This window comes from Mustela nigripes, chromosome 10, assembly GCF_022355385.1.
Source record: "Mustela nigripes isolate SB6536 chromosome 10, MUSNIG.SB6536, whole genome shotgun sequence".
In the NCBI taxonomy this organism is placed as follows: domain Eukaryota; kingdom Metazoa; phylum Chordata; class Mammalia; order Carnivora; family Mustelidae; genus Mustela; species Mustela nigripes.
Genome location: NC_081566.1, coordinates 3,345,891 through 3,357,763, shown reverse-complemented (window position 1 = coordinate 3,357,763; position 11,873 = coordinate 3,345,891). Strand labels below are relative to the sequence as shown.

The 11,873-nt window shown below is 50.9% G+C and overlaps 2 protein-coding genes across 15 annotated transcripts in view; both read right to left on the bottom strand.

Annotated features, from left to right (window-relative positions):
- Nucleotides 1-3,919, bottom strand: part of MYOCOS (myocilin opposite strand) — a 9,983-nt gene extending 6,064 nt beyond the window's left edge. Inside the window, exon 1 of one of the 2 annotated variants that reach the window (XM_059412454.1) lies at nucleotides 3,711-3,919. The gene's annotated coding sequence lies outside the window, so the exon portion shown is untranslated. Of the gene's footprint in view, nucleotides 1-3,371; nucleotides 3,456-3,710 lie in introns of those variants that run through there. The other variant, XM_059412455.1, reaches the window with a different exon arrangement.
- A 4,829-nt stretch (nucleotides 3,920-8,748) lies between these two features.
- Nucleotides 8,749-11,873, bottom strand: part of PRRC2C (proline rich coiled-coil 2C) — a 94,906-nt gene continuing 91,781 nt past the window's right edge. For 8 of the 13 annotated variants that reach the window (XM_059412440.1, XM_059412443.1, XM_059412441.1 and 5 more), the window contains one exon: nucleotides 8,749-10,419. In XM_059412440.1, the coding sequence (XP_059268423.1) occupies nucleotides 10,162-10,419 (258 nt within the window). In that variant the 3' untranslated portion in view covers nucleotides 8,749-10,161. Of the gene's footprint in view, nucleotides 10,420-10,863; nucleotides 10,917-11,873 lie in introns of all 13 variants that reach the window. The other 5 variants (XM_059412445.1, XM_059412451.1, XM_059412446.1 and 2 more) reach the window with 3 other exon arrangements.

Sequence of the window (11,873 nt, the reverse complement as noted above, 5' to 3'; positions counted from 1 at the left end):
CCCCCCCCCCCCCCCCTGGAGACCCACGAACATCCGCTTTCCTTCCCTCTCCGCCGGCTCTTTCCCAGCAGTGCACAGACACGGTCTTTCCTCCCGTCTTCAAACCCCCTCTTGCACCCACTGTTGCCCACCACACAACAGATGAGCAAAAATCTCTTGGAAAAGACTTGCCTGAGTCTTCTCTCTCCGTTCCTCCCTTCACGCTCCCTCAGCCCTGCGCCCGTGGCTCTGGAAACCATGGATCCCTCTGCCCTGGAGACATCGTTTTCCTCGACTTTCTCCAAGCTCACTGGTCACTCCCTCAGTTCCTTTTGCCTCTTCCTCGATTCTTAACACTAGAGCATCCGGGCTCAGGCTTTGAATCTCTTCTGTTCTCCACACCCGTCTCCCTGTCCATCTCGTTTAGTTGCATCGTTGAAATAACCGTCCATAGGACGATGGCACCCATCTGCCTCCAGCCCGGATCTGTCCCCTGGACTCCAGATGAACGCACCAGCTGCCTACGTGGCATCTCCATTTAGCTAATAACCACGTACACGTGACATGTCCAAGACTGAGCGCTACTCGACTCCTTCACATGTGTCCCACCAGCTGTCTTCCCCGTTTCTTTTAGGGGCAGCCCCTTCCTTTCGGCTGTTTGAGTCTCAAACCTAGAAGTCATCTGCCTGCTGATGGTTCTGGGAACCCAGGGGAAAGGGACGGCCCACATTAAATAAAGTAGAAATTCTGGAACAAATGGAAGAAGGGAGCGGAAGGATCAGAGACGTGGGCACTGCAGACTGGATGTACTGGATAAGGGCAGAAAACTCAGCCCTTGGGTACACTCTGTGGGTCACCTTGGAGGACACTCGTTTCACCAAAGGGACAAAGTAAGCACTGCACGGAAGTGTTGCGGCATCACTGGGACGCTCAGGGGCGGCCGTCCTGTCCTCTGGAGGCCGGGGCTGACGGCGGGAGATGCGGTTATTGGAACTGGCCTCACAGGGCAGCGAGCAAAGTGGCTAATGAAACAAGAGGTCAGCTAGTCGTGTGCCACAATCCCAAACTGGTGGAAAAAATTACCATAATGAGCGGCAAAATCGGAGCGGCGGCTGGCTGGTTTGATCCCCGCAGAACTGCAGAGGCGGTTACTAGAGCACAGCGTTCCCAGGAAAGCTGGGCAGACCACAAATATCGCTCGGTTTCTCCAAGCAAACCAGTGTGGACGCTTCTACGGGCGGCGATCAGTGGCCGCCATGTCCACGCGAAGTCACTGTCTCTTTGCTCAGTTTCCGGACCTGGAATACTGCCAACTGGAAGAAGTCATCGGGAGGAGAGGCCGTAAAACCGCGGTGATGACTGCCAGGAGGGACCCAGGGCCACTTGCTGTCAAGTGGCCCGATGCTGGGGAGTCCCGCAGCTGATTCCTGACTACAAACGCTACATGCCATCTGGAGACGCACAGTGACCGTGTAGCAGGAAGTTCCTAGACCCCTGAGGGTCCTGGCCTCCTGTCATTCCCGACCTCCCGTCACCTCCGCCCGCGTGCGGACTTGGGGACTGGCTCCTGAGAAAGAGCACACGGCAGCCGCGACGGGCTGTCACTTCCAGGACGATGGGACGGAAGACTGTGGTTTCTGTCTGGGGGCTTCCTGCTGGCCTGATTCCTTTGAAGGCAGCGGCCGTAATGGGGAGGCCCAGTGACGAGGGGTCGGAGGCCTACCAACAACCAAGAGTGGCCTCGGGAGGGGATGGACTCCCCACGAGCCCTAAAATGAGGCTGCAGCCTGTCGAGAGCTGCGCAACCCCGGGACAGACCTCGAGCCTCAAGCACCTTGCGGGCCTGCACCCGTGTCCTGATCCACAGAAGCGAAGTCGGTGTTTGTCATCGGAGCTGCTGAGCTCTGGGTGACAGCACGGGTGACAGCATGGGCGGACCCTGACCTTTTGGAAACCAAGGGCAGACTTGGAGATTCTGGGTTTCTCATCCCTGCAACTCTGGGCCTGTGGGTTTAGAAATTCTTGGTCTGAGGAGGGGAATACACCCCCCATGACAGAAGAACAAACCTTTTAAACTTTTATTTCTTTATTTTTCTTTTTAAGATTCTACTAATTTAGAGAGAGGGAAGGGGTCGGAGGGGAGGCAGCGGGAGAGGAAAGAGAGTCTCAAGCCCGCGTCACACGGAGCGCGGAGCCCGAGGCAGGGCTCGATCCCGCGACCCTGAGACCGTGGCCTGAGCAGAAATCGAGAGTCAGAGGCTTAACCCGACGGAGCCCCAGGAAATACGCGTTGTGTGGCTTCGAGTTACTCTGGGGTCCCCGGGCCGGGAGCAGGAAGTTCCCGTCCGGCGGGTCACTTGTCCCTCGTCGCGAAGCCGGGACCGCGGAGGCACGTGTCGTCTCGGGGCGGCCCCGGGGGCGCGGACAGAGCCGTCGGCGACGGGGACCAGAGTGTCACCGGGGACCGGCCGCGGCGTCTCGGGTCGCGCACTCACCTGGTCCGCGAAGAACCCGAGACCGAGCGGACCCCACGGGGCGCGGCCTCCAGCCTCCGGCTCCGTCCCCGGTCCGCCGCCGCCGCCGAGGCCGCCCCCCGCCCCCCCAGCCGGGGCCACCCTCACAGGACGCGGGGGTCGAAGCCCGCGGGTCGCGGGTCGCGGACGGTCCCGTCTCCGCAGCGTCGGTCGCGGCAGCGGCCCCGGCGGCCCCTCCGGCCGCGTCTCGTCTCGGCGGCCCCGGGCCTCGGGCGTCCCCCGCGCCGGTTCCCGCGGCCCCGAAGCGCGGCGGCGGCCGGACGAGCGACCCCCGTCGGGCCGCGGGGTGACCCCGGCCCGGGCGACAACCGCGGGGCCGAGCGCCGTGAGCCGCGGCGTCGGGTCGGGCCGGGGCAGGCGCGTCCGAGCGGGGGAGGCCGGGGTCGCCGCGCTCCGTCGGGCCGGGAACCGCCTGCGGGGTCGGGGCTCCGCGCGACACGAGCCGGGGGCGGTCGCGTCTCCCCGCGCGGCTTCCGGCCCTGCGGACCCGGCCTCGCCCCGCGTCTCCGGAGCCACTTGGCGCCGGGGGGCTCCGCTCGCCGCGCCCGCGCCCCGACCAGCCCCAGGTCCGGCGGGGAGGTCCGCTTGCCCCGCGTCCGGGCGGCCGAGCCCCGACCCGCGGCCCCTCCTGGCTCCTCCGCGCGTCCCTGAGCCGGTTTCGTGCGCCCCGTGGTGGTTCTTTGTGAAGATTTCACGATCCGAGCGAGGCGAGCCCCGAGGGCAGCGCCGGAGGCAGAGACCCCCCCCCCCCCCCCCCCGCAGGAGCCTGACGCGGGGCTCGACCCCAGGACCCCAGGACCGTGACCTGAGACACTTCGTTCCCCCTACTTCGTTCCAGGGCCATCGGCTCAGACTCACCGGCCAAGCCTCCGTGTCAGGACGGCACCCAAGGGTGCGGAGCGCGGCCCGGCACGGAGCGGGGGCCGCCCCGTCGGACCCCCGAGCCGCCAGCGAAGGAGCCGCGCCCGCCCGCCCGCCCCACTCTCCGGCCCTGATTAAACGCGCAGTTTCTGGGATGGGGGAGTCGTGCTTTTCTGGGGCCTGACAGGGGTGGCGCCGGCCCCTGGCCGCTGCTGCTCCGGGGCTTCTGGAACGCGAGGCACCAAGGACCGCGCCGTGGCTGAGAGGGGACCCGCCTCACCTGCGGCCGGATGACATCCCCGAGTGCCTTTGGGACAAAGCTTAAAATTCAAGTACCTGGAACCAGGCCCCGATTCTGGGCTGCCGGGGGAGGAAAGAAGGGATGAAGCAGCGATGTTCACGACGGACTCCATTTCCCTGTGGGGCTTTAAGCTGGGTATAAAGTCTGGTAACTTAGCCATTTAAGAGGAAACTCTGTGGGGGCGCCTGGGTGGCTCAGTGGGTTAAGCCTCATGATCTCAGCCGGAAGCGTGCTGCCCCCTGCCTCTCTGCCTACTTGTGATCTCTCCCTGTGTCAAATTTTTAAAATCTTAAAAAAAAAAAAAAAAAAAAAAAAAAAAAAAAAAAAAAAAGGAAAATCTGGAACATCCTTTTCTGTCTCAGACTACAGAAATCCAATACCCAACCCCCCAGCCCACCGCGGCTGTAGGGAGCACTGGCAACCTCTGCGGGAGCACCCTTTACTCTGGGTGTCCTACTCTTTCCAGTTTCCTGTACCGACAGTCTGACAGCAGCTCTTCCTCCGCACTGGTTAATTTATGTTAATTCTTACATTTTGTAGGAACCACTGAATCCCTTAGCCAAACAAATATTAAAAACTGCCTCGGTAACCGTGTGTGTACCTCCAGCTCGAAAACCACAGCCCTAAGTCAGCACTGCGGGTACCTCCTGCACAGAACGGTGTGAACTCACTGACATGGGACCCTGCCTCTTGGCAAATCTAAACCCGGAGGCCAGAACCCATCTGTCCCTCCTTTTTGCTCCTCTGCATTGTCCCTGGACCTGAGACTTACTCATCTGGAAGCACAGGCCTGCTGAAGGACACATCCCTGCTCTAATTCCCCCACTGAGCACTAATGCATCTGGGGGCTCCCTTTTCATTTCAGATGAGGGAACTGTTAATTTTTTTTTCCTCCCCCTCAGAAACTGAGAAGACCAAAGTCTACGAACAATCCTATTTCTTAGCAGGTGTGTCAAGAAATGGTGAGAAACAAGGCCAGGTAAGTAGTGCCTAAATGCCTTTAGAAGATCTTAATTGTATTTAGAAACATCAGCAATGTAGACAGATGGAGGGGGAAGGGGAAAGCCTCCACTAGGAGATGGCTCAAGGCATCCAGAAAATAGGTCATTAGTGATGGAGGTGTGATCAACCTCAGGCCACAGCCTGCGTCTCTGCTTCCTCCACCAGACCATGCTGAGGTAAGAAACCGACTTCTGTATCCCTGGCGACTGATACATAATTGATGCTCAACCCCTCGCCTAATGTTACCCGAGTCTCATCTCTTGCTTAAAACTCTCCAGTTCTGGGGGCGTCTGGGTGGCTCAGTGGGTTAAGCCACTGCCTTCGGCTCAGGTCATGATCTCAGGGTTCTGGGATAGAGTCCCGCATCGGGCTCTCTGCTTCCCTCTCTCTCTGCCTGCCTCTCCATCTACTTGTGATTTCTCTCTGTCAAATAAATACATAAAATCTTTAAAAAAAAAACAACTCTCCAGTTCTGAAAAAAATTTCTCCTCCTATGGTATCTTATTCCTCCGTTGAAGGAAATGTTTTTATTTTTTTCCTTTTTTATTATTTTTATTTTTTAATCCTTTGTTTCCAAATTTATTTTTTTTATTAACATATAATGTATTACTAGCCCCAGGGGTAGAGGTCTGTCGCCAGGTTTACGCACTTCATAGCACTCACCATAGCATATACCCTCCTCAACATCCATACCCTCTCCCCTCAACCCTGTTTTACGAGATTAAGAGTCTCTTAGGGTTTTTCTCCCTCCCGATCCCATCTTTTTAAATTTATTCCTTCCCTACCGCCCCCCCCGTCCTGCCTCTCAACTTCCTATCAGAGAGATATGATAATTGTCTTCCTCTGATAGACTTATTTCGCTAAGCATGATACGCTCTAGTTCCATCCATGTCGTCGCAAATGGCAAGATTTCATTTCTTTTGATGGCTGCATAGTATTCCATTGTGTATATATACCACATCTTCTTTATTCATTCATCCGTTGATGGACATCTAGGTTCTTTCCATAGTTTGGCTATTGTGGACATTGCTGCTATAAACAGGGTGCACGTGCTCCTTTGATCATTATAATGGTTTGTTATCTTTAGGGTAAATACCCAATAGTGCGATTGCTGGGTAACAGAGTAGCTCTATTTTCAACTTTTTGAGGAACCTCCATGCTATTTTTCAGAGGGGCTGCACCAGCTTGCATTCCCACCAACAGTGTAGGACGGTTCCCCTTTCTCTGCATCGTCAACACCTGTCGTTTCCTGACTTAATTTTAGCCATTCTGACTGGCGTGAGGTGGTATCTCGTGGTTTTGATGTGTATTTGCCTGATGCCGAGTGATGTGGAGCACTTTTTCATGTGTCTGTTGGCCATCTGGATGTCTCCTTTGCAGAAATGTCTGTTCATGTCCTCTTCTTGTGTTTTTAAAAGTAATTCTTACATTGGAATCTGGAGTACGTTAGCGAGTCTTAAGCAAACTTTAACCACTTGCTAGATTTTCATACTGATTGATGCCCACTGCTAGTAGGCTATTAGGTCTGTTTTCAATTTCTACCGATTTCACTCTAAAAAATTCTTGTCAAATTAGGTGTGGGGAAAACTGGAAAACTGAGGGAGAGTATCTGTAAAAATTCAAAGGAATTCTGTATTTACCCTACATAAAAGACTCTAGCAGGCATCTAGGAAATGGCAACAGGCTTCATCAAGAGTGGATGGAAAAATCAGTACACACCTAAAATCAAGGAATTAAGGCATTCATAATTTTTGGTTTCCCAGTCCAGAAAGATCTGAAGGCTTCTTTTATTTTTTAAGATATTTCTACACCGAGTATGGCGCTTGAACTCTCAGCTCTGAGATCAAGAGTCACATGCTCTACCGACTGAGTCAGCCAGGCGCCCCAGACCTGAGGGCTTTTGCTCAAGAATCCAAGAGACACCAGATCACAGAAGCTTCATTTCTGTGGGAGGCTGAACATGACCTGCTAATCCACCCCATCGTACCCCAAAAAAGGCTGAAAATCGATAGCACTCTTGGCCTGAAATATATTACCACTGTCTCTGGATTATTTCCGGAAAACCACGGAGAGCCCCTACTTGAGTGCCAACAGCAGGCTCAACCCTACACCTGAGGGTATGAATGAAGACCGGCGCACGGAAGGAGGAAGAGGGCCGAGCAGATGACTCCCTTCAGCAGTGTGCAAGGCCAAGGCCAGTCCGACGTTAGGATCCCACTGTCCAGGTCTAGCTCATTTCACACACAGGTATCTTACAGCTGATATTCCCTAATCACCTAAAACACAAATTACGATGTTTCCCACACACATGTCAGCTGTGGCTAACTACAGATTACGGGTGGAAAATGACCGGAAAGGGCATGTGGAAATACTGAACGTGCCAAGGTAGGAGACCCACCGGGCACCACAGGCAGGTGCCCTGGACGCAGCTGAGACCTAACGGGCCTTTCAGGTGTTTCTACGAGAGCACGTTCTGGTTCTATCTTCTGCATCTTGCCTCCACCCGAGAGTATGTTTACACTCTGTGATTTGCATTGTGGAAATAAGCAAATTAAATGCCTTTTCAAATTACGCTCATTCCCTAGGCCGCTTCCCCCAATTATTCTTCCATCATTAAGCACAATTTATTAACAGCTGAGGACAAAAACACCCTCTTCCCACTTCCCAGAATGGTTCAAGGGCAGAGAAAACGTTCAAAGGGTTAGTGGACTAAAGCCGCCGCCGCCATCTAACCACCACCACCTTCTGGGTTATCGAGCTGCATGCCAGAAAGGCCAGAGGTAAGAATTGCAGGACCAAGCTGTGGAGAAGCATTGACATAAATACCTCACTTTCACTGGATACTTTTTTTTAAGGGGGCAGTGGTGGGAAACCCCCGTATGATCCTACCTAACAAAGGGCCTGAGGTGTTCATGGTTTCGAGTTACCACCACCCACTGCACACACACACGTGGCTGCTTGCTAGCGCGGAACGCACACTACACAGTTGGTTGCTCTGAAGACCTAACACCTAGGAGGACTGAACTGAAGGGTCAGAACATGAAAGAGAGAAGCAACTGAAGTGACTCCGTGAGAAGCAAGTGCGTGAAGCGGTGACTACTGGCCCTTTCGGTACAGGTCCAGGACCCTGGCCTTAGCCACACCAGCAATGGAGAGCCCACTGTGAGAAAACCCTTCAAACTGAAAAGTTTGGGGCCATCTAGGTAGGGCCTGACAGAACTTGAGTTCTCTAAATGCTTACGAATCCCAGCATCCAGGAGTCAAGAAGGTACACAGGTCACCAGTGACCGGATTACTAGTTTTCCTAAAGCTGGGTCTGGAGGCCACGTGTTCCGGATATGGGATTTTAGGCAGTTAAAAATCCCTTAGCACTTCACTTTACAAGATGAGTAAAGCAAAACCCTTGCAGCCTGCTTACGTGGGCGACAGTGACTATGAACGGGCAGGGGAGATAAGAGAAATACCAACGGTAAGTACTGAAATCTATTCTGGGCCCTTCAATTTCTGCCTTAAGAATGGTGAAACTACGTTCTACTTTCAGCACTTCGCATCATCCAGAAAGACTTCTCTCCTCCTCCTCGACAGATCTGTTCTCAAAAGGAGTATGGCAACCCTGAGAACAGAGGCCCTATTATCCCCCATGACAACCTTTATTTTGCCTGAATAAACTTTACAGTTCTGAAAAGTTGGAATCAAGTCTTTAGATGATTATCTTCTCTTAGAGCATAATGCACTCTTGATCCCAGTTTTTGGTTCAGGACAGACTTTCTTGTTCCAGATTTTAGGAATGGATTAGAAGTTCCAAGAGTCATTATTTAGAGAATACTTTATTAGTTTCTGTAATCAAACCCATGTAGATAAGACCTTACATATTTAATACAGTGCGTTACCCCTGTACAAATGGAAAAAATTATGTTTAACATTTCTAGACCAATATGGCTGTTAATTTCTGTACAACGCCAACCCAACACGGCACAACTGGGATACTTTGTCCAAAGTTGACAGCACAGCTCAAGTTTCCAAAAATTCAAATTATTTATATATATATGTATATGTATGTATATATATATATTTTTATTTATTTATTTATATAAAAAGACCAATAGCAGTATGTTATGCATCAATAGCAGCAACAGCTTTTCCAGGTTCTGCAGTCATCTGAACAAAATTAGAGAGACATCCAGCACACTCCATTAATAAAAAAGAAAAAAAAAAGGTAAAAAAACAAAACCCCAGAAAACAGCTAAGTTCTGTTACTGTTGTGGTACCTGGCACCATTTTTTTAATTAGCTTCTCAATCATCATCTGGAAAGAAAACATCCTAGAATAACATCATTAAAAACAGCTCTGATAAAGCACGGTCACTATTACGTATCATAAAGCAGGTACAAGGTATTTTACATTCACAGAGGTATGATACAGTACTGTCCTACATCTATAATACTAGAAGATACAATTAAAAAGGCATTATTTGAGACTTGATTCTACTTTCCCAGCAGAGGGCCCAAAGGATGGTAGGACACAGCTCTGGTGAAGAAATGACCTTCTTCGACAGGATTTCCTTCCATTAAGGGCACAGTTCTAGGTATTCACTGCTCTTGATGAACATCAGTTAAAAACCGTTAAAAACAAATGAACAAACAAAACCCCACTGGATTCATATGAAGATGGCCGAGCGGAGGCAAGCCAGACTCAAACTAGTATTTTACCCAATCTGTCACGTGTGAAGACATGACAATTCCATGGAAGAAGGAGACGCCAAGCAGCACGTCTAAGCTCTGGGCCGCAACCGAAACACAGCACCATTCCCGACGGAAGCAGCAGCCGAAGCCTGCCCGCCTGGACACGTCCAAGGGTGTGGACAGCACATTCCATCACCTGCTCACTCGTCCAGGAGGAAGGGGAGATCAGGGACTGTATTTTGATTGTGTTCAACTCAATCACAATGTTACAAAAATAGCAAGCTGCCGTAATACAAAATAAGGCTCCTCTATCCAGCACCAGTTATCTTCGGTTCCCGACCACCAAGCCCACAAATGCTACCATCACATCCAAAGCACGTTAAGGGAGCAAAGACACCACCCGGTGCATTAGCTGAGTTCCCTTCGTTCGGGCCTGGCTAGTCCTCTGCGGGGTTGTGTTCCTCCTACTTCTGGTGTTTCATCTAACCGTGAGGATTTCAGTTCTAAAGGATATGCCTTCCAGGAAAGTGCGCACGAACCTGCTGTACGGATTCTGACCGGAGAAGCACGGCCGTCGGCACGGTGCGCACTCACAGCAGGTGCACGCGAGCAAAGCCTCATTTCCCTGCGCGGCGGCTGTGTCAGTGTCAGTGTCAACTGCTCCCATGTCCCCCGAGCACCTCCCAGCTCTGGACAGGATAACGGCACAGGCCATTTTACCCCTCTGGCCACTGGCATTATCCGACTTCGTTCTCCCTCGGTCCCCTTGCCCTCCCCCAACCCCTGCAATAAACCACAGCCTTTAAGATTTTGTTTCTTCCGTTTTGATCGCCTGAGGTTTGATTGGTCCAGTTCTAACAGGTTTGGTGGCTATGGTGGGTGCGGGGGGCGGCTTTTCTTCTACTTTTTCCTGACAGACACCAGGAGGGTCGGCCAGTGTTTCAGGAGGTTTACTTGAATCACTGTCCACTTTCGGGGCTTTGCCTCCTATCTGTTTGCTCTGCTGTTGTTCAGAGAAGAACCGCTGCGTGGACTGAAGAACCTCTGCTCTCTGCTTTGCCTTAAAAAATGAGAAAGAGCGACTGAGAACGCCGCAGCATGAGCGGAGCCTGTCCGTCCATCTCCGCTCACTCTTGACCGACCACAGACCCGATCTCCCCATGTCTGGCCCAAACCAGAAGTACCTCAATGATCTTTCAGCTCTTAAAGGACAGATTTCTTCCTATCTTGGCAAATATTCCATGTGATTTTTTTTTTTTTTTTTAACATTTGAAAACAGAACCACCTCCCACCACATTTTCCAAGTTTGCCCTCTTATAAAATAACAAGTCAGAAATTGCTGTTGGTCTGTAACTTTTCTGGAACAAAACTTATTGATATCAAATTCTATTTAGGGAGGCTGCTCACAAATTTGAAGACAGATATACGTAACACGTAAAACTTCTAGTTATCAATATGTGGTCTATAATAAAACGAAAAGGAAGCACTTATATTGTGGCATTACCAACACCTACGACCAAATGTCTTGTGGCTGAGTCCTCTTCCCACAGCTCTCTTCTGCAGGGGAAGAGCATCAGAAATTAGTAACTACGACTTCACTTGAGCACTAAGTTCTGATAGCTCCTACCACATTCTGAGCTGGTAAAATAATTTCCTACTTTTACTGACTATGTGCCCCCAAAGAACATACTTACGTCATCTGTAAATTATACCACTGTAACGTACACAATTAAAACTTAAGTTTCTGTACTGAAGGAGCCCTTCATGTTCTACAGGAAACCTATACTATATAAAGATCTAAAGCAATTTCAAGAAAGTTTTACCCTCCCCGACCCCATTGTAAGCTCTAATGTCATTTCCAGCACAGGAAGGTATGAAAATCAAGTTCCAAGGAGACAGAACAAGAGGAAACCTTGGCCCAATAGTTTCCAAAGATGCCTACACATTTTTTAACAGAGGGAAATCCTAGGCCCACAGCCTTAATAAAAGTAGATCACATTTAACAAGAGTTTCACTGCAGAGTAGTCTTTAAATTTGATTACTCAGGATGAGAAATAAGGGATATCAATGTGGAAAGAAACCAGCGAGTCAACCGAATTTTCTAAAAGGATGAGCATAAACATGTTTCTGATTCAGAGTAAAGCATCACTATGGGCACTGTCCTGTTTGAAGGCAACAAGCTTTGTCTGTTCTAGTCTGACCCGATATATGGATGTGTACGCACGTATATATAGTGACAAAACAGGCCAAATTACTAAGACCTCTGAAGTCAAGTCCAAGTAAATACAGAGCTATGGACCCTGCTGGCTGCACGGGCAGACGGTAAGGGTTATGCTATGAAAACTGTCCCCACACAGACTCGTCAAGGCACCCTTCTGCATCAGCAAACCTCACATTTATCAGTGCCTTTTATTATGAAGGATCCCAAAGTGCTTTTTTCCGTTCTTCATCTATGACTGCACAATCTGTTGTGGAATACAGCCAACTCAGGTGGCAGGCAAAAAAAAAAAAAAA